Source organism: Ptychodera flava, chromosome 6 (genome assembly GCF_041260155.1).
Source record: "Ptychodera flava strain L36383 chromosome 6, AS_Pfla_20210202, whole genome shotgun sequence".
NCBI classification, from domain to species: Eukaryota; Metazoa; Hemichordata; class Enteropneusta; family Ptychoderidae; genus Ptychodera; species Ptychodera flava.
In genome coordinates, this window is record NC_091933.1 from 29,757,860 (window position 1) to 29,779,279 (window position 21,420).

At 37.6% G+C, this 21,420-nt stretch overlaps 1 protein-coding gene across 1 annotated transcript; it reads left to right on the plus strand.

Annotated features, from left to right (window-relative positions):
* Window positions 1-308: 308 nt before the first annotated feature.
* Window positions 309-21,097, plus strand: LOC139134433 (adhesion G protein-coupled receptor L3-like). The gene is made up of 24 exons (XM_070701293.1): window positions 309-1,104; window positions 1,363-1,530; window positions 2,009-2,125; window positions 2,669-2,842; window positions 3,145-3,264; window positions 4,370-4,464; window positions 5,755-5,943; window positions 6,721-6,789; window positions 7,067-7,190; window positions 7,951-8,121; window positions 9,168-9,249; window positions 10,029-10,173; window positions 10,703-10,752; window positions 11,856-11,982; window positions 12,170-12,267; window positions 12,381-12,480; window positions 13,568-13,698; window positions 13,932-14,024; window positions 17,496-17,565; window positions 18,008-18,093; window positions 18,568-18,700; window positions 19,323-19,364; window positions 19,854-20,042; window positions 20,766-21,097. Exons 2-24 carry the CDS (start codon window positions 1,509-1,511, stop codon window positions 20,832-20,834), a joined length of 2,496 nt encoding a protein of 831 aa, XP_070557394.1. The 5' UTR covers window positions 309-1,104; window positions 1,363-1,508; the 3' UTR covers window positions 20,835-21,097.
* The last annotated feature ends 323 nt before the right edge of the window (window positions 21,098-21,420 follow it).

Consider the following 21,420-nt stretch of genomic DNA (forward strand, 5'->3'; position numbering starts at 1 on the left):
CTCGTACATGGTCACTATTGAAGTCAAGAAATACATGAGGAAGTCAATGTCAACATTTATTCATTCTAACAAAAAATCGGTGAAAATTGAAATCAACGATCCCTAATGACGAGGCAGTCTGTCAAGAATCTGAGAAGGGATTTCGCAATTCAAATTTCAACATTCGGTGAAAAGAAACAAGTCTTTCAAATCAACAATACCAGACAACATTTAAGAAATCGATTTGTCTTAGTAGAATTCGCTGCAATGTGTAAGCTCACAAATTTCATCATTTCACATTGGCCGTGCCGTATTTAACATCAAATTCTTCAGTAGTGAGCAAATAAAATAGCCAATGTATCTGGAGAACATTTCTACCGGTCTCCTTCCCTGTGCATTTTAAAAACCCCGCAATTATCAAGTAAGAGCTTGTTCCAAACGTTATCACAGTGGCGGTAGTAGCTAGGTCATCAATTTCATCGTCAGGAGCAAAAGCCTTTCTCGGGGTCTCAATGTCTTCTTAGTAATGCTGTATGTCTAAAACTCAGGCTTCCTCATCTATACGGAAACATATGGAATCAATAATTCTAAAGGGACATAAGCTGTAACTGTTGACTAATTTTTCACTACTCTGTTTCAATGTATCAACTACAGAATTTTACTATTATCCGAACATCATGGCCAATGCCCGTTGTCCTGCTTGCCAACACAGCCTGTATATGTGAAATGACCATTGTAATTGTTGATAAATGTATTCTAGTCCGGACCTGAATACAAAATTTAAACAATAACAATGCAGATTACACTCATTTAGAGTATATCTATGAGCTAAATATTAGGAATTTCTCCATGGTTCAGGGATTCAAACCAGAAACTGCAGATGATACAAAGAAGCAAACAAAATAAAAAAATGACCAAAGTTACAGCTAATGGATCTTTAAGGGGTTATATTTTCAGAGGAACCTTTACTGACCACACAACCACCTCTAACGACACAAGGATCTTCTGATGGTGACGTGACCGCCACCTCTGAAGACTTAACGACAGAGTCATCTGGTGAGGGACAGGTAGACACCACTGGTGTTGTAGACACTACAGATTTAACGTCAACTATCGATGAAACAGGTACCGTACCAATATTTGTTGTCCCATGTCCTCTAAGATGATGTTATGAGAAGACGTTTACATGTGTCCACTTCGAATTTATTTTGAGAGCAAGAAAACCTATGAGATGAAAACATCTCTAAAATTTTGAAATTTCTCAAAGCGTAGTGTTTTACAGTGATTTTATATTATTATCATATATTAGTACAGTCGATGTCGGTTGATCAGTTGATTTTGAGGTTTTTCTAAACAATAATTTTAAGAGGTTTATATTTTCAGAGGAACCTTTACTGACCAAACAGCCACCTCTAACGACACAGGAATCGTCTGATGGTGACGTGACCGCCACCTCTGAAGACGTAACGACAGAGTCACCGGGCAACGGACAGGTAGACACGACTGGTGTAGTAGACACTACCGAAATAATGCCAACTATCTATGAAACAGGTACCGGACCAATATTTTTGTCGCATGTCCTCTAAGATGATGTTATGAGAATACGAATACGTGTGTCCGCTTCGAATTTTAGTTTGTGAACAAGAAAACCCATTAGATGAAAAGTCTCTAAAATTTTGAAATTTCTCGAAGCGTATTGTTTTACAGTGATTTTATATTATTATCATATATTAGTACAGTCGATGTCGGCTGATCAATTGATTTTGAGTTTTTTTCTAAACTGTACGTCTCTGTCAGGAAAGGTGTGTCCTCGCCTACGCATTTCTGAAAATGTGTGTCCAGAGTAAAACCTTACAAATTATGAACTAAAACCTTTCGCCTACATAACAGCTTTAGATTTATCTAATATCTTTGCTAGATTAACCACACTTATTATATGAGTATTTGGACGCTCCCTTTCACTAGCAGTATCTTTGAAAGGTAATGATTAAGATTAACAAATCAATCCTTCATTTTGTTTTAATTTCAGACGAATGTCTGATGGCTTCTGATGGCTGTGAACACGAGTGTATCAATACACCAGACTCATTTTACTGTGAATGCAGAACAGGCTATGAGATTTCTCAGGACAAGAAAACATGTGATGGTAAGTGTTTGACCTTTATATTTTGGGGGAGTAAGGATTTATACATAATTTCACAATTTCATAAACGGAAAATGATATTCGTAAACTTAAAGTCGTTGACTGTGATAAATCAATCATCCTTAATGTAACTGGTACACATATCATTTGTGCTCATTTACACTATTAACCCTTTGAGCGCCTCTGTCAGTTTTTGTCACCTTCATAAATTGTAACCCAGACAATTATTTTTCAAATTTTTTCCAAAGTTTTGATCAAAAACTGTAGCCAATAAAAGCGACATCCATTTTGTGCAAAACTGTCAAAAACAATTTTAAAAAATCACAAAAATTTGTAAAATTTTAAACTAAAATTTTGGCGGGAAAAATTACAGTACTAAAAGGTTTAAAAGTGGGTAAAACGACCTACTTCACAAAGCGAGGCGATGTGTACAGTTGTCATACGACTTTTGCCAATCACACTCACTCAATCCACCGTATTCACTCCAACGATCTAGTACATTGCAAATAACATTCACACTTACCAATTTTACGAATTTTTTTCCAGATATCGATGAGTGTGTTACCAATGAAAATACCTGTAGCATTACCAAGGACAATACTGTGTGCAATAACACAGATGGTGGTTACACCTGTGAATGCGTCAAAAATACGGAGAGATCTGAAGAAGGGAAGTGCGAAATTGTTTCTGCTGACCTAGTAGACTGGTGCAAAGAACAAAGTAAGTCGTCAGAAAAACTGGCAAGTTTCAGATCCTCAATTTCTATGTGAAATATATTGATGGCGATGAAAAGTATGGTGGCGATTATCATCGTTGTCAGTGATGGTTTCCGTTGTGATTATAAATGACTAAGTCACGCTCTAGCAATAATTTGCCACTTTTCAGGAAAATAAATAAAGAAGAAATTCACTTTGATCATAAAATGAAACTCAATGGGCAGGGAGAAGAAATCTAGGTTACATAATGTTTGAGAATAATTTAGAATGAATCTGTTGACTGTTTATTTAATTTTTCTTCATAAGCTTTAAAAGTATGTTCACCGATTGATACCACCGGCACCGTTAACCATGTGTCACCGCTATGGCCTAAGACAAATGTGAATTGTACGACAGACTGGATTGCATGCGAAGGAAATCTCAAAGGTAAAAGTCACTTACACCCGTGGCGACTTTACTAATGATTAAGTCCACCTGTTTGTACAAAGACAAAACCAGCTCTACCAGGGTACCTGGTTGTAATGAAAGTTTACGATTAGCACCATATATTCAAGATTGAAATAATATTACCATGCAATGGTCCATGTAAAAGTCTTGTTTAGACAACTCATATGTCCAATCTCTATGTAAATCATAACAAAGGAAAAATACTGGTGTCCGGTGACCTCATAAAAACGTATTGATTCAATAAACTAACAATGTGTTAGACGCTTTAATGAATGGAAGGGGTATCTTGTGTCTCACTCTTGAACACAGAGTGCTAATCATTGGCTCTCATCAAGTTTTAACCCTTTTCAGGGTCTTTGCACACGCAAAATTTCTCACTGTATCAAGTAGGCTTAATCAACAGTAAAGTGTAAAGTGGTGTAACACCAACCATTCACGTCTAGTTTAGTTTCCGAATTTTTTATTGTATCTATCTGTCTGTCTGTTTATCTATCTGTCAGTCTGTTTGCCTGTCTTTATGAGTGTATACATGTATATATGCCTGCATGTATGTAATAATTATAATTATATATGTATTGATGTGTGTGTACATACGTTTGTAAGCGGGTGTGCATGTATTTATATGAGTCTTTATAAACTGTTACAGTATAAAGAAAACAACGATTCAGGTCAGGGGTGTTGATATTAAACAGTCACGCGTATTTCAAATTCATAAAACTCGTTACTTTAAAAGGAAGAGGGATTAATACATCGTATTTTGCATGCCTTGCATATATTTGTTCTAACTCTTCGTCACGGTGAAAAAGCTTTGGAAACCGTGTGCGTGATAGTTCATCAACGTTTATTACATGTATTTCTTCACCATGTCTGAAAACTCTAACAGAAGCTTACTATTGAACAAGACATTTCGTTGCTTCAATGTGTTTAAAAATTCAAATTACAATTTCGTCATGGTTTTCGAACTTTGAAATTTCGTACATCGAAATTTCGCAAGGAAGGGGTGCTACGACTTTCGTTTTGTCATGTTCGTATTTTCATAACCTGCGATCAATGGATATATCCCCATTGTTTTTTTTCTTTAAAGGAAAACGGAGACGTATTTGTGGTAGCGATCGTCAGTGGGGTGCTATTGATGACACTTTTTGTATGTCAAAAAACATAACTGATGTCTGGAATGAGGTAATGTTGTATTTCAACAAGCACAACACATACGCATCCTTTGAATAAGTAATCGATTTGTGCATGTGATATACTACCCGTGGTATGTTTCAAGTCTAATATTAGCCAGAAGTATTATCTTCCGCTGTAACTAATAATAAGTGTTCGCAAAACCGTCATGAGCTCTAGTCGATCTTGAAATGTCTCCTATGCTATACCATGACTCTCTTGCGGAATGATTTAAACGACTTTATTGGTGTTCTAATGTTTTCTTAAAATTTTAACCTAAATACGCTAGTGATAAGTTAATCAGCCTAAAAGGAATTAATTCACCCATATCACTTCAGCTTTTCTGCGTCACTTCTCTTTTATTTAAATACAGTGTAGTTTTTTGTTTTTGTTTGTTTTTGAACTAGCTATTCTTGTTGTGAATAATCAACCATTGAGTGAAATGACAAGTAATTTTTAATGGCTTTTTTCTTGAAGTGAAATCGATCATGACAACGATACTGATCGAAATCCTACAAAACTGATGACTTTCTAAATTACACGCACACATAAATATATATCAAATGTAGTGATATATTTAAGGTAGCTACATACAAAATAGACATTTTCAGATTGGTATTTTTTCTCAGTTATAGAAGTCCTAAACCCAAATAAAGTATATATAGGGAAATCCGACCACGCACGGTAATGTCTCTATTTGCATAATATTCATGCGACAAGCGTTTTACCGAACCTTCCAAAAATCGGGTTTTCCTCGCTTTAGCAAACATGCTGCACGAGTTCCAATTGAAAATTATGCATTGACAAGCCCTAGCAACATCCTTCAAATCCGTTTCTGCGATTTTTCTCTGAGTGTCCATTCGAATTATATGGTGCGACAATTACAACTCTATGAAAAGCACCTTAGTCCAACACCTTCAAAAGTGCATAACAAAAATCGAAGGCATAAAGGAAATCCAGACACGGATTTGAAGGATATTACCAAAGATTGTCAACAACAAATTTCAAAGGAAATCTCACAGCGTGTTTGCTAAAGGGAGGAAAAAACCGATTTTGGGAAGGTTCAGCAAAACGCTTGTCACGTGACTATTATGCTATAATGACTGCGTACTGTGCACGGTCGAATTTTTCTAAATCGGGGCTTCCAGAAAAGATATACTTCATTAGGGTTTAGTTCTAAAAGTGAGAAAAAATAAAAATCTGAAAATGTCTAATTTTTTATGTAACTACCTTAAACAGCACCTGGGAATGATTTTGAAATACGCGACTGAAATCACTAAAGCAACATCTTGTCCTCTTCAGCACTTAAATATTACAGATATTCCTAGCAATATCAAAACTCTGTATGATTTGAGGATGGTGCTATCACCTGGAACAACAGCTAGCAGCGGAGACCTCGTTGTAGGGTCAGAGATATTTGGTCGTGTTATCGACTTACGATATCTATCTAAGATGCAAGGAAGCGTTGAAGTTAAAGAAAGGCTCATCGAGGTGTGTTGCTGTTAGAATTTTTGTTACAAACATGTTTTAACTATTTCAAGCAGTACGAAATGTGGATATAGTCAAAACTTTGATGGTAACAGAACTGTTTAGAAGCACAATCCTTTAGAACAATCACAAATGTCAACTTTAATAATATAATTACAAAAGACATCTATGTCATCAAGTCTTCGGGAGAGTCAACTCCATCAAGAGGACAATTTATCGAGGAGAAAAGATAATCGAATGAGCCTGACGTTCCAAGTACACCCAGCCCCAACCTTCTGCTCACACCATGTAGAGGAGCGAGCAGAGCTTGAAAACATTTTATTCGGCAGACCCTTTGAATTCACTGTATTTTTGTTCACGTATAAATATACTAAAGTGTCGTTTGCGACAGTCATACACTTTCTGTAACTATGCTTATGTTCTTCGGATCGAGAAGCAGCTGACCTTTCAACTTCTGCATGATAGCTTCATGACGTAGCTGAAAAATTTTACGTGTTTTAGGTTTGCCCCTACAGCGATATTAGGTATTCCCGTGTTTGTCAGAATTACAAAAGTCTTACGAATGAAGCGCGGTCACCTTCAGAAGTCACTGACGTTGTAATATTTTTATTTCAAGTTCGCGGTATTTTGGGAAATCATGTGCAACGTATTACATGAAATCTTTTAGAACAGCGATAGGTCAAATTTTGTGATATTAAGCAGAAATTTACCTTCCTTGGGTTTCAAACCAAGTGCCATTAACAATAGAGTCCACATATTGATATGTATTGACATTTGTAGGAAACCATTCAAACTGCAAGTACATTGCTTGATCCCGATAACGCCCCTCTTTGGGAAAACTATATTAAGGTTAGTATATTTTTCATATAATTCACTTGACATATTATTTATCAAAACCCTTCTAAAGAGTATACTTAGAATATTTTAAGCATCCAACTGTTCATTCCTGTAATACCATACTAATTAAATTTGACCCCTACTATTTATATGCTATGCAGTCTATGTAGTGACCAAAATATTTCATATTACAAGTATTATAGAACGACCTTACCGATTGGATCAGGACATAGAAACATAGATCGAAATTTGACTGACATTATTCTTATATTAATATCTTTGGTAATAGTTTCGGGGACCAATCGGAGGGGCAGATGTTGTGGTAATGCACTTTGATCGCTTTGCTGCCGAGGTCGGCGAATTCATGAAAACCTATGACATCAAAGAGATAAAAGTATCTTCTCCTAATATTGGTGAGTAGCTGTTCACTTTTCAAAATCGCAGTCTGAACTCTTCAGATGTAATCAGACTGGGATCAGTGTCGTTTACCTATTTGTTGTCAAAGCTTGAAAGGAAAATGCAATGTATAACCCTGTATATATTTACATACATATATTTTCCTGATATATACGTCATCAATATACTGAACACATACGTAACAATATACACACAGATCCGCATAATCTCAAACAGCTGCACGTGTCACGCTCGTAGTTAGGGGAATTACGAGTTGAGAGGTACCAGTCTGGATCGTAATGCTTTCAGTAACTGAAGCTGACACACCAAGATGTAGATTTAACACAACCTTGTACTTTATTGGAAGATGGCGACCGTAACGTTCACTGTCAACGGTCTGATCTCAAGTCTCTCTAGTCTAAGCTCTCTACAAAGTTAAATACATCTTCAAACTTACATAATTACAAAAGTTATCACGTGGTAATTTTCCCGCCAGTCTTTGATTGTTTCTTAAGATTAAATAAGATCACACCATGGAATATCCCGTTCTCGATTGTTCTCATTGAAATCTTAACCAATAATTAATTAAACTATCACGCTATCTCTTATCTGCTTCTCGTACGATCTGAGTCAATGACCTTCACAGGCCTTGGTCACGTGAGGGACGCTTCAAGATAAATCTCTACAGGGAGGGGCGTTACACATGTTCTAAACTGTTAACATGGAAAATGCAAAGCACACATGTAACAAGAGACTCGATTGCTGTGTTTCCTACAGATTTCCAAGCCAGCGTCGTCCACTCATCATCGCACAGCAGTTACACTTTTCCATCTCCTTTCCCGAATAAGACGAACTTCTTCCAGAATGCGTCTTTTGAAATGGTCAACCATGACAAGGAAAGTCTTGTTTTCATCCCAGCGGCAACAGTCTCAGCCATAGCTGACCAAGGTATGACCAGTCTAATGTACGTCGTAATGTTAATTTGCCTTTGGATATCATAAATAATGCCGAAATTTTACTCAGGAATTAACATCATCAAAACAAGAGGTAATAGCAATGGCAATCACCCCTTGTCGACACCAACTTTGCGCCCTGCAGTTACTGCCAAGAAGAAAAGCCTCTTGATGCCTGGGTTGCTTTAAATGTTATACTGAGAGTAAATTAAATACTCAATATACCTGGTAACCAAGTCGAAGCCGGAGTCGTAATTATAGCAATGCCAGCGAATTAATGAGAAAGAAAAAGAACTGTAAACTGTACGATCGAACTGATTTGATAAACGCAAAACTCAGAAGTCTAAATGAAGGCACCTGTTTATAATTTGTGTCGCTATGAAGGGATGTTATGCCGTAGTCAATATTGGAGGGCTTATTGTTCCCAGTGATACATAGTGGCTTTTGGAGGGAAACTGTAAAGGGCAGTCCACATGCTTTTCACTGATCTTTTGCGTTGGGGTTCAAGATTTGATTTAGCCAGAAATTATGGATGTTATATCAGGGAGAATCGTAGTGAGCGTTGTTCAGACTCAGTTTCACCCCGATCAGTCGTTTTCGTTAATAATCTTCAAAAGCAAAATCAATCAACCGGGAAGCTACTACACACAAATATCAGTAAGGGTTTTGATCATTTATTAATTATTCATTGTGCACGCGACAATATCATGTTTGACGTCTTTTTACGTCTGACTTTGTTATTAGCATAGAAAATTAAAAGGGGTCGCGTTGACATTTTGATAAGTCACAGTTGGCCTCGTCTGGCACTCAATTTCCTAAATAGTTATATTTATGTATGCAAAATTATTAATGAGCATTGTTTGAGTATGCAAAATCAATCAATTATGAGTCATTATCTTTAAAAACTTTTCATTGGCCTAACATTGTGCGATATATATTTGCCTTGGTTGTGTTTTTGGTCGAGTTGTTCTCGGGCAGGACCCAAATTAAATTGATTGTCAACCTCTTTTTATGCATTTGATAATAATTCTTTTGTCATAGCTGCGAATGGGACAACCATAATCATCAGCGCACTGTATCGTGATCTCACCAGAATCCTGTCTGCTGAGACAGTTACTGAAGAGTAAGTTAATATTTACCATAATTTGGCACCTAATGATATTAGTCTTGTATACACTACGGTTTTGTCTGCGCATCACCAAAATTTTCAAGACTGGCAAAACAGCCATTATCGTTTTAAACGCGTCTGCAGTTGTCACTTGTCACTGTCATGAAGTGTAAACTTAAAGTGATGAAAAAAGGGTAGTTCTCGTCTCGAAATTTAAAGTCTTACACTTTGCCTAAATTTCCTGTTAGAAACATGAAACCATTGCCTTTTATGATCAAGAATAAAATCACGGGTCACTATGCAAAATTTGGTACAAGAGAAATAAATTGCCAACTTATTTAATGAGATGGCCGCCGTCCCAATGTTAACTCTATATTGGGGAAACTATTTTTCATTTTAACAAAAAATTATAACAAACTTTATTAACTCCATGAGGCCCCTCCTAAAAAACCCGCACAAAACCGGTATGCCAAATGTCTAATTTTTGCTGGTTTCAATCCATCATCCAACGGCGAATACCAAATTTCAGGTTTAGGTACAAATCACCCAATGGAATAGGGAGGAGTAAAGTGCCTTGCTCAAGGGCACAACACCACGCTTGAGTCTTAAACTCACCATCTTCCGACAGTGAGTCCGTTAATCTAGACTTACCTGCTGGTCTCGAACTCACCATCGTCTAACAGAGAGACCGATACTCTAAGTGCATTGACTAAAATGTAGAGTGCAAAGGGTAGGGGTTCGTTCTGTATACGCTTGCAGTAAAGACAAATCATATCGATATGTCACACCAACAGACAAACTCGCGAATGGGTGACCACAATAACTGCAAGGAAAGATGTTGTTGCGGTGAATTCTGACGTGTTTTCGGTGATTCTTCAGCCAAATCGATTCTCTGAGACGTTGCCCGAGCCAATTATTATCAAGTACTACCATAAACAGGTGAGTTAGTAATCCATGTTGCGACTTATGTCACTCCTACCATACCATAGTAATGATTCTGTCTTTGATAAACAAATTTATCGGGCCATACAGGATATGTTCGCACGAGTTGTGCCTGCCTCATTATCTGCATGTAATTTAATCATTCCAGCTGCTGGGTTCCATGTACATAGTAATTCAAACATTTCACCTACCATCACACCAATCATGTTTGACTTCGTCCCTGCAATTCTTATCGCGCAGCAGAATTCGAAACTGTCACCTCCAGTTTTGTTGCGAAAGTAAAGCGAATTGAAAATTTATAAGCCCATGGTAAAATAAAGTATTTACTACTTTTAAAATTGTTTACAAAGCACTTGAGAAGTTACATGTCATCAATGAACGAAGTGTTAGAACACGTTTATGACGAACGAAGTGTTAGAACATGTTTATGAAATATAAATGATAGCAGAACAGAGTTTCACGAATTCAATCCAATTCGGCTTAGCTAGCGCTGAACTTTTAACTTCGTGTTTCCTACTTGTTTCAGGAAGCATGGGATCCAAAATGTTCCTTTATCCAATTTGGCAACTCTCACAGGTGAGGTTAGACTGGAAGATCTGTCGCTCGAGGGAGCTCTCTACGCCCCCACACTGAGGGGAGCGTCCGCGAGCGACGGTTCTTTGAGTCTAAGTATACATGACGTAACAGCTGCAGAGCTCAACGAACGGAAGATGAAATGTATGAAAAATTACAATAATATTAGTCACACTGAAAAGAACAAATATTTGCTTGACAGTTGATGTTGTCGTGGTATTTGCTCATCCAACGTAATAAACCTGTCAAGCGATAATCTATATAAATTACACCTGAGAACTCTGGACCAGGAGCGAATTAAATAATTTGAATAAAAAAGGATTTAGAAACCAAAGGATAATGTATGATTAAATTTCAAGCATGAAAAACTGAACTCAATATTTGGCGTCCGACCGTTTCACCTTTTCACCACCTTCCTTGAACGAATTCTTGGCTACGCGAAAATCTAATAGCGGAACAACAAACTTAAATTAGAAAAAAAGAGGTAGTTGCAAGTGTGTAGTAAACTGTTGACATGACTTTGTACAACAAAATATATAAGGTAGTCCGCACCTCAAAATTGCAAAGGCTCAACTTTTGCTCAAACTCTTTGAAAGGACACTTACAGTATTCCCCCTGGATATTATGAATGATAAAAATCAGGGGTCACCGGGGTACCAAGGAAGCAAATTTACCGCCATTTATCGACACCCCCACCAAATTCAAAATGACTGCCATCTCTCTGTTAACTCAATGGGAAAAAAGATTAATTCCAATGTTCAGAAAAATGAGAAGGTGAAAGCTTTTGATTACTCCGTATGCTTTAAAATTAGCCTTATAAGGGATAAACCTAATTTTGTAAAAGTTTGAGAGTCCGAATATCTGTCCCCGAGGTGCATCCTGCTTTAATAATACTGCTTGGTCATTAAGTATCACTGTGTGAGCCGTTTCAGTGAACGTTACCGATGTACAAAGTTTTTGCAAACCTCCGTAGTACGATAGCCGAAATATTTCCTCGGGAAAAAAACGATTCACTAACACGCAATGGAATACAGATGAGCATGATTAATTATCGATTGGCTATAGACAGGAAAAAAACCAGTATTTTCTTTTTATATTCATGACAGCTTGTGGAGTGCCGATGATTGTCAAATGTCGACACATAACAGTGCAGAGGCCGAAGACTATACCATTTGCGAATGTGGACACACCACAAACTTTGGTTTGCTAATGAAACTTGGACCTGAACCAGTGGTAATATTTTAAGCTACATTTTTCCCACTAAAGATCAAGAATCGGGCAGTCACCATCGATCATAATCGGCTTGGCATTATTTAGTTGTATATAATGATTAAGTCGGTCAAAAATGTGACCGTGGGATATTGCTGCATTCACATTACGAGGGTCAAGAAATTTATAATTTCCATTTTCTCTGTTTCAGTTCTTCCTCATAGAAGGTATGAACATCGTTGTAATAATTGGATATGCCCATCTATTGGTGTTCCTCTGCCTCACTTTGATGGCTGTATTGCTATCACGGTAATGTAATATTGTGCTTTTTATGCCCATTTCCTTAAGACATTGGTTTTCATCGGTTCGATAGCATTGAGCCCGATAATAAAGAAAGTTCTTATATTTTTTCATTCGAAAAGGCTGCGGACCGACCAGTACTGGGTCATCATCAATGTTCTGATCGCTGAGGTGTTGAAGAACATCTTTCTACTCGTCGGGTCACGACAGAAGACCTCAAGTGTAAGTAGCTGAACATGTCCAAGTCGGCCTTTATTACATGTTTGCATCTATCTGAATGCTTACTCCGATGTAATTTTTGATAGCTTAACTGATTTTCAGATCATTTTGCTCACCAAGTCGTCAGAAATTTGGTGTAAACACACTTTCGGATCAGTTTTGTCTTCGTTAAATCATTAACAATACGAAGGCGTACTTCTGCGTCAGACACGGTCTATTTATAAATTCATGTAAAGTATATCACCGGACAATTAAAGATTAAAGATTTCTTCAATAAATCTACTTGTTTTACATTGATCAATTTGACGATAAGCCAATGAATCGTCCGGGCAAGTGGAAAATTAATTTACAGATTCTTTAAGAATCTTCAGTGTTAAATGTTCAAACAGTTGACAAATATTCACCGTCAGCACTGCAAATGAAATTTGGACAGCTAGCAAGTTACAGAAGCGAGTTCACGCTTAACATTGTACAGAAGTATGTTTTCCTTTGTGCAGCAATTAGATATGAGACTACATGCGTTCGCCATCGTCAGTTAAAAGCGAAAGTCGCATGGATCTTTAATTCGATTCCATCGATGAATGCGGCTCGGAGACAGATTTTCGGACTCAAAATTTTACGAACATTTCCCGAACTACTGCTCATAGAAGCTCATTTTAAAGCTCTCGGAGTGCGTGAAGTTTTCTCCGCATAAGTTACTTGTACGAAAATCGAAACGCTTGTTTCCCCCATAGGATTAGGATGACTGCCATTTTGAATTTCAACTATCGGTAAATTTGTGGAAATTTGTTTATCCGGTTCCGCATTTTGCATGGTGACCCCTGACCTGTTATTCATGATTTTGAAAGAGACTGATTAGAACTATATATCCTCGAGGAATGTTTGAACAAAAATTTAAGCCTTTCAATTTCGTAACTGAACAAGTGCTCGGATGCCGTGTGTAATATTTCATTGTGGAGAATTCCTCTTTCCGCTTGAATTTAAATGATCACTATAATTTACTTTCCTCAAGTTCACGTTTTCTTTCACTTTTGACGATAGGATGTCTTATCCTTACATATACAGGATAATGCTTTCTGTATACTTTCAGAGCATGTGCGCTTTGATGGCCGTCATGATCCACGGCTGCTCTCTGTCATGTTTCACCTGGACAATGATCAAGTGCATACAGATTTACAGAAGAGTTCGGTACTGTGAGAATAGCAGCAAAACATGGCAAAGGTGAGGGCGGTTCCCGTGTGCGCCTTTACGACCGAGATTGAACGTACTGTCTTGAAAACGTCTTTCTATGTTGTGTGCTTCTGCAACTCAACTTATTTAGCCAAACCTAATAATTCATCGTATGTGCGACATCAATGAAAGAATATGTCTAACAAAGTGGATCACCAGCCACATCTTATTTGACACAAAAAGACGACGGTAACATAATATGTCAATATTTCCTGACATTACAGGGTGATGTGTCTCGTAGGTGGATGGTTGATTCCTGCGATCATCGTCACTGTTTTAGCTCTGACTCGATTGCCCATGTACAGACAAAGTAAACAGTGAGTTTACATCTACTGCAGTTCCGAATATATTTTCGTTTGAAATACATTTATAATTTTCAACTAACTTTTACTGTTTCATAGGCTTATTTACTTTGATTGGATTTTATTTAATTAGCATATATAAAATTGTTGACTTGAATCGAATAATTCAATTAACGTTTCTTATGGCTTGGCTGCGACTCCATTCTCACCACTAATTTTTGATGCATCGAAAATGAAATTGATTAAGAAGATAGCCTACATCTGGTGACATAGCAACTCTCAGTGTAAACAAACAAATGGCCACCTCTCTCCGATCGACGATGTATGGAACACGAACACGATCGAAATCAGGAGAGATTTAGAGCACATGCCGGAAAATGCCGAGAGAGTTTGACCGGTTAAGAAGGGCTTGACTACGCAGTTTCTGCGTAGTGAAGCTTCATTACGTATTCATGGTGACCCCTGGCCAGCTGTCAATAACTTTGGGGGCTTTTGTCTTTTGGCTTGCTTTGCATATGCGTCGTTGGACACGACCTGCCAATCACCCAGGTAGTCAATTAAACTATTAATTGACTGTTTACCGACCCAATTAACACTATCCAGCAGTATCAGTCATATTTTAATCGCGTGGCCCGGGTGGGCACAACGTAGGAACGCGTGTATTTCTGTGTGTACGTTTCACTTGTGGTGTTGTTTGTACCATCGTGTGTCCTTGTTTCACCTACAGCATTACCTTCAAGGTGACAGGCTTACTATTAATGTTCAGTATCATTGCACCGAGTTCTGCCCACGGTGAAAACCACCTGTTTTGCCTACTAATTACTGCCCGTCGCTGCCCGTCCTGAATGTAGTCTATCTATAGCTACAGTAATCACATAAATCATTTATCAGTTTTGATATATACTCCTAAATTGTAAGTTTGATCAAAATCGAGACCACATTCAAGGGCTATGCAGACTGTCCATGTAAGCACACACAGTGACAAGAAGGCGGCAAACACCTACTCACCAAGCACATCGAATCGGCGAAAAGAAGCATAAAAAGCTAGGCTTATCGCCAAAACAAACGCGCCAAGCGCTAACAAAAACCCATACCAAGCGGCCCTTTTCAGGGCCACCAAATACTCCAAAAAGGGAACTACCAAAAAATACGATAAGATGACATAGAACACACAAACACTTAAAAGAAATAACAAAATCGTACACATAACAAACAACTGAAACACAACATTAAATACAAAATAAACAATCACAGTAACGTAACAGAAAACATGGCCGTGGAAATAAATCAGCTATTTCCAAAGAAAAGCCGACAACAACATGAAATTCAACAACAACCTATCATCGCTCAAACTATGAAACTCCGAAAAATAGTACTAGGCAAAAGCCTTAAAATTCATTCGGACACCAACAAAACCAAACAGAATAAACCACCTCAGGATTTCAACAAATAAAGTCGTATAATGTGACTACGCTACATCGTGAGACACAAACAATCGCAACAACACCAATTCAAAGAAAAGTCAAATTGGACTCCACGAACAACAAAAAAACAAAAACTTGAAAGCTATCTGAAGCTGCTAAACTCGCACTTCTAGAGATACCCTTTCAAACAAGGAAACAAAACATGTCGCGTGCCAAAAGAATCGCGATAAACCAGCTTGCAAACATTGGACAAATTTTGGGAAAATAACCCTTCGACAAGGGTCGGTTTTTCGTTATTGTCAACACAAACGATTACGTACTCGAATGCGAAAGGCAATTACGTAACACTCAGTATTATACAAAACAAGCCAGAACAAACAGTAAACAAAGTAAATAACTATTAATTAAAATGTACGAGAACAAGCACATCAACCAGGATACTTGTAAGTATCTTGATCCAATAAACATAAAATCCGTACCCCGCAGTGGTACTTATTGCCTAAAAATTCACAAACCTCCGCAAAAATCTAAAAGACACACCAGTCAAAACAAAATTTACCGAAGTAAAGAAATATAGAACAAACAAACCGAACCACCAAACGGACTCACAACGTGACCAAAATTAATATACTTGCCTCGCTAATCGGAAAGCAAGACCACTAAAATGCATTAAAATAAATTTCACAAACACAAACTAAGGAAAGAATCTACACTGCGACTGATGAGAAACCACACTCGGGTTTCGAAACGCAAGCGTCAAAGGGCGACTCTATCAACTTTTGTAACAACATAGGTCCGGCTGCGTCTCGCCATAAGCTTTCCCCACACAAACAAAACATTACCGTACACACTAATCCAAACTTCTCTACAAATATCCAAAGCGAAACAAACTTTCATTAACACAAACAATCGGATAAGAATGTAGGAACACATTTTCGAAACGAATCAAACACAACTCGACACAAAAAACATTTAGGATAGTTAGGTGGGGAGCCTGTTTCACATTTTTTACATCTCGCTATACTGTCTATGATTCTAAAAATAAAGTCATCTGCCACTTTTTCTGTATACGCGGTTTGGCAAAACTCATCTCTTCAATCGAAAGTCGGGCGATTTCATGGTTCTTTGGGGCACTTAAGTGTACGTCGAGCTTAAGGAATGTAGTTACATTCGCGATGTTTATTCGAAAATTATTTATTCCTTCAAGGGCAAATGCACATAATTTATGCTGTTGGAAATACTGGCCGCTCATAAACAAGACAATAAACTCAATATATGTGCATTTTTACTTATATTGTCAAAGTACCACCGACACCCACAAAAAACCAAATGGTTCAGTCCAGGTATTTGCAACTCTGCCATCCGACTGGTCAACAGGAAATCAACCATAGGTGTCTTTTGGCACGCGTATACGCCAGTCACCTAGGCGACGGTAATCTGCACCACTTATCACCATCGGGAAGGTACTCCTCCCTATACCACTGGTGATCCCACCCTCAAGGCACTGCGTCATTCGACCAAGCATTGTTATTGTAATTTCCTGCATAAAATTAACAGCGAGGTCAACCGGTCAAACTCTCTCGGCATTTTCTCTCATGGGGGAAAGTTTTTGATCAGTAACCATTGTGATAACATATTGCACCATAAAAAGTTATTCCCGTACGAATTTTTTAAATCCCAGTATCTTGTCTCTCGATGTTCACTGAGATGTGGAGAATTCTTCGCGCGTGGTTTTGACTTCTTCGTATATAGTTAATGAATGAACCCTGTTTTACACAAATATTTCTATAATTATGTGCATGGCGGAATAAAAGTAAATCCTCAAAATTTAAGGTTTTTCCTATCATTTGTAAAATTCTTGGCATGGCTGTATGACAAATCAGTTATTACACAATATCGCCTGTTTCATGCGTCGTATCTGATTCACCCTTCGTGTCATAGTGTTCTGCCTCAGACACTAGACTTCGTCACGTGATCCGAGGCAGCACAAATGACAATCATGCTGATACGACACAGGAACAGGCAATATTGGGTAATAACCTCTGAATATCCATTTTTCCAGATGTTGGGCACTCGAAGATTCCGCTACCAGTATCATGACAGTGTACACACCAATTGCTGTCACATTAGCGGTAGGTAGCATGATTGTTTACCTGTGTTATATGCGGTGATACAACCGTTAAGCAATTTGTCTTCCACAACTGTATATGATTTGCGTTATACTGCGCACCTTGACCTGGCCGCCTTTATATGTAACGAATTGACTTAAGAATACTGAAAGTTCTGAAAAGTGTTGGGAGAAACAACTTATTCTGCCCCTCCTTCTCCCACTCATTATGATGATGATGATGATGATGATGATGATGATGATGATTATCATCATCATCATCATCATCATCATCATCATCATCATCGCGATATCATCATCACCATCATCATCACTGGAGCAGTACATTTACATACGAAACTCACTGGACAGATTCAATGAAACGTCTGCACACAATTTTATGACGTAAGAGAAAAAAAAACATTTTTCCAAGCATCTTTTAATCATTATTCTGTCTTATTCTCCAGGTTTCAGTGTTTCTTGCTTGCTACACCTGTTACTTGTTTGACCCGATGAAAAGCGTTAGTGTGAAGTACGACGGTGATAGAACAACGTAAGTTTAGGCATTGTCATATTTCCCCTTAGAGTGGACATTTTTGGACTATTGACCGTGCACCATAATGCAGAGATTCAAATACTTTTCTTCTGTTTCCTTCTCAAGAACAGGTTTCCCCTGAGGTCATATGTCTTCCTGGTGAAATCCTTTAACATTAAGTTGCAATATTCCATGTATGCGCTTGTCGTAACAGTATATTTTAGTCTCAAAATACCACTGTAAAATGAACCATGGGCTCATTATGAGTTTTTCATAGTTGTAATTTATAAGGGAATTTGCAATCTTCAACATGCAGTCTTGAGTTCATTATAATGTGCCGAGCAGCAAGGTTTGGGGTATTACGTCATTCGGGCATGATGCGACTCTCTGTGGGTCTCAGAGGAAAACGAAACATTGTAAAAAAGACTGCCTCCTCAGAAAGTTTTCTAAAATCTTAAATAACTTGTATGTTCTATTTCTTTTTACCTGAAGGTTGGACGTACAGGTGACTTGCATGTATTTAGTCCTTCTGCCAGCTTCCTGGTTTACAGGGATTGGTGTTGCTTTCGCTGACATGACTTACGTAATACTCCGATACATCTACGCTGGACTTGTGTTCGTTAAGGTGATTGCGGATTTTTTCATGAAGTTATTTTTCCAAATATAGATTCTTTTGTAAGTGTCATTTGTTGTTTCTTTGCACTGCAAAAATATACATTGAATTATTCAATGCGTTCCCAAAGATACCTAAAAAAAAACTTGACCTACGAGACTATTAACTAGTCAATGATTGAAGACTAATGAAATAGATATATTCATCTAAACGGAATTCACAGTACATTTATATCATAGAAATAAGTTATAAGGTCAGGGAGACGTGCTACTACTTCTTTGGGACAGATATTCAGACTCTCAAACTTCAACAGTTCACTTGTGGTGGCGCATTTTAAAGTCTTGGAGCAAGAAAATGTTAAGCTGTCCTAGTTTTTCGAATCTTACAAATTTAATTATTCCCCACAACGTTTTCACTTTGATGTCGGTAAATACAGGTCATTTGTTTCTCTGGTACTAAAGTTGGCAGCGTGACCCCTAATGTTTATTCTTGTTTTCGAAAGGGGACGGCCTAAGGTTTCCTAATCTTACAGAAAGTTTGATCAAAGTTTAAGTCTTTCAATTTCGAGGCGCAAAATGCTTAAACAAATCCTAGATGTTTCGGCTTTTAAATATTCAATTACAATCAATTTCAGGGTTCAGTACTTCTTCTCGGTGTCGCTGGAAATAACTCTGAGGTGGGTGATATTTTCCTTTAATTTTTTATCATGTTTACTCTCCTGTTTACGTAACTATGTGATAATTTCAGCTTTCTGTGAGTAGTATAATTTCAAATTCGAGCTAAAAACTCTAGGACATCTGCTGATCTACTTTATTTTCGCTTAAAATGTTTTTTTTTTTAAATCGAAAGTGAAATTTCGATAGTAGTCTAAAATTTTATTTATACTCATACATGTTTTAATCTGCGAGTCAGCAGATGCTCAAAACAAGATAAGTTTTCTTCATTCAGTCAAATTTTGACTTTCCACACATTGTCGGTGAATCACTCAGCAACACAACAGATAGGCGAAACCAAAAATAATTGGGTTAAAGTGTTGACATATAAAATGAGTAAAATGCAAACTGTGTTTGGTTATTGAAACTTTACTGTCATTTAAATTTCAAAGTATTGCTGTTTACGACGTCTCCTAACCAATGACAGTCTAAACCCTCCGTTTGTTTGATAGGTAATGCAAGGAATTCGATATTCTAATTTGTCTGACGAGGACTACAGGGAAGCGTGGACTGAATTACGAGACTTAGAGGGAACAAGACTGGAGATAATGATAGAATATGAAAGAGACCGGGCAGACAAACTGAGAGAATGTGGAGTCACAAGGAGACGGAGTGCCAGGGTGCAGCCATCAACATCCAAGGTGAGAGTACTGCAAATATCGTGTTGACATCATCCGGCAATATGCAAATTGTTACAGAGGGAGTTCTGGACAGGAATGATATCTCACACTATAGTGATTACTGAACTCTATCAAGAGGGTAGCTATGTAATGAAAATGGGTCGTTGATCACTTTTCGTGAACAAATGTCAAATTTTCCTGTGTTCAAACAATATTCTTACCCGCAATGTTTGACTGGTTAATACACGGCCTCAGTGTAGCGCAAGCTTTGCCGTTAGTGGCAATGATCTGAATGTGACTAAACCTAGCTCTTGAATGTGTAATGGTATTTGTGAACAAAAGCATAGGCAAGGTGCATATCAATATGAACACGTCCCACGTGACGATAACATTGTCCGTTATTTTATCACCAAGTGAAGCTGATTTATTGCAGCCGCCCACATCAAACCATGAGGTGAAGCGTTAAGAAATGCCTTGAGATATTTTAAATGTTATTTCAACTTTGAAATATGTCTCTATCGACTGCAAAGTATTCAAATGCTCTGCTGAGATTGCATCTCCTCAGTGCTAAAGTGATGACCTGAGCCCTTGAATGTCAGCAGCATCTGGGATTAAGTTATGGAAAGAGAAATATTACGCTCACTCTTACAACGTGCTCGAAAAAAGTTTCATCATAAGTTGTTCGGTCAAAGCTGTTACCTGTTCAGAAACTTTCGATCTATAAACTTTATCTATTTGTTTCAGACAAACAACGAGGACACAAAAAGTGAGATATGTGAAGAACATGTGAAATTGGAGTCGCTTGGCGAATAACAGCCTACTTCAAGTTACTCCGTAAACTGTCTGTTATTTTGTGAATTTTGCAACTTTGGAATTAAATTGCATAAACGGAGTCAATTATTGCTGTTGCCGAAACAGATGGCAGCAATTTGAAAACACAACTGTACAAGTCTGAAACAAGAAGAGTCAATCAAGAAAGTCAATTATTAGGTTTATTTGAAAATCCGAATACTTGAGAAAGGCTTCTAACAACGATCAAGTTGTCATCAAAATGTCATTTTGAGAAGAATTATGATTATCACATGCATTAATTATTATTATTATTATTATTAGTACTTGGGCCTCAGCCCAAGTACATTTGTTTTCATTCCGTGGGAAAAAACTGTAAGGTATAACCATTTCTGGCTGAGACCAGGGAGGGCAAAATGTATTGGCTTCATCTTTCTTGGCATAATAAATGGCGTAATGATGTTAACTGAATGGAAGTGCTGCTCTCAGCCAGTCTTGAATAAGTGAGATGTGAATATAAATGCTTCTCTATCTGAGTTTTTGCCACAAAATCTTCTGAATATAATCAAAATGTGCATCGAAATGCAACAATTAATGCACCCTCCGTTTA

Coding starts and splice junctions, on each gene's coding strand:
- LOC139134433 (XM_070701293.1), top strand. CDS start 1,509: ATGCCAACTATCTATGAAACAG. Junction 2,843..3,144: donor AGACTGGTGCAAAGAACAAA/GTAAGTCGTCAG, acceptor TTTCTTCATAAG/CTTTAAAAGTATGTTCACCG. Junction 9,250..10,028: donor GCTGAGACAGTTACTGAAGA/GTAAGTTAATAT, acceptor TCACACCAACAG/ACAAACTCGCGAATGGGTGA.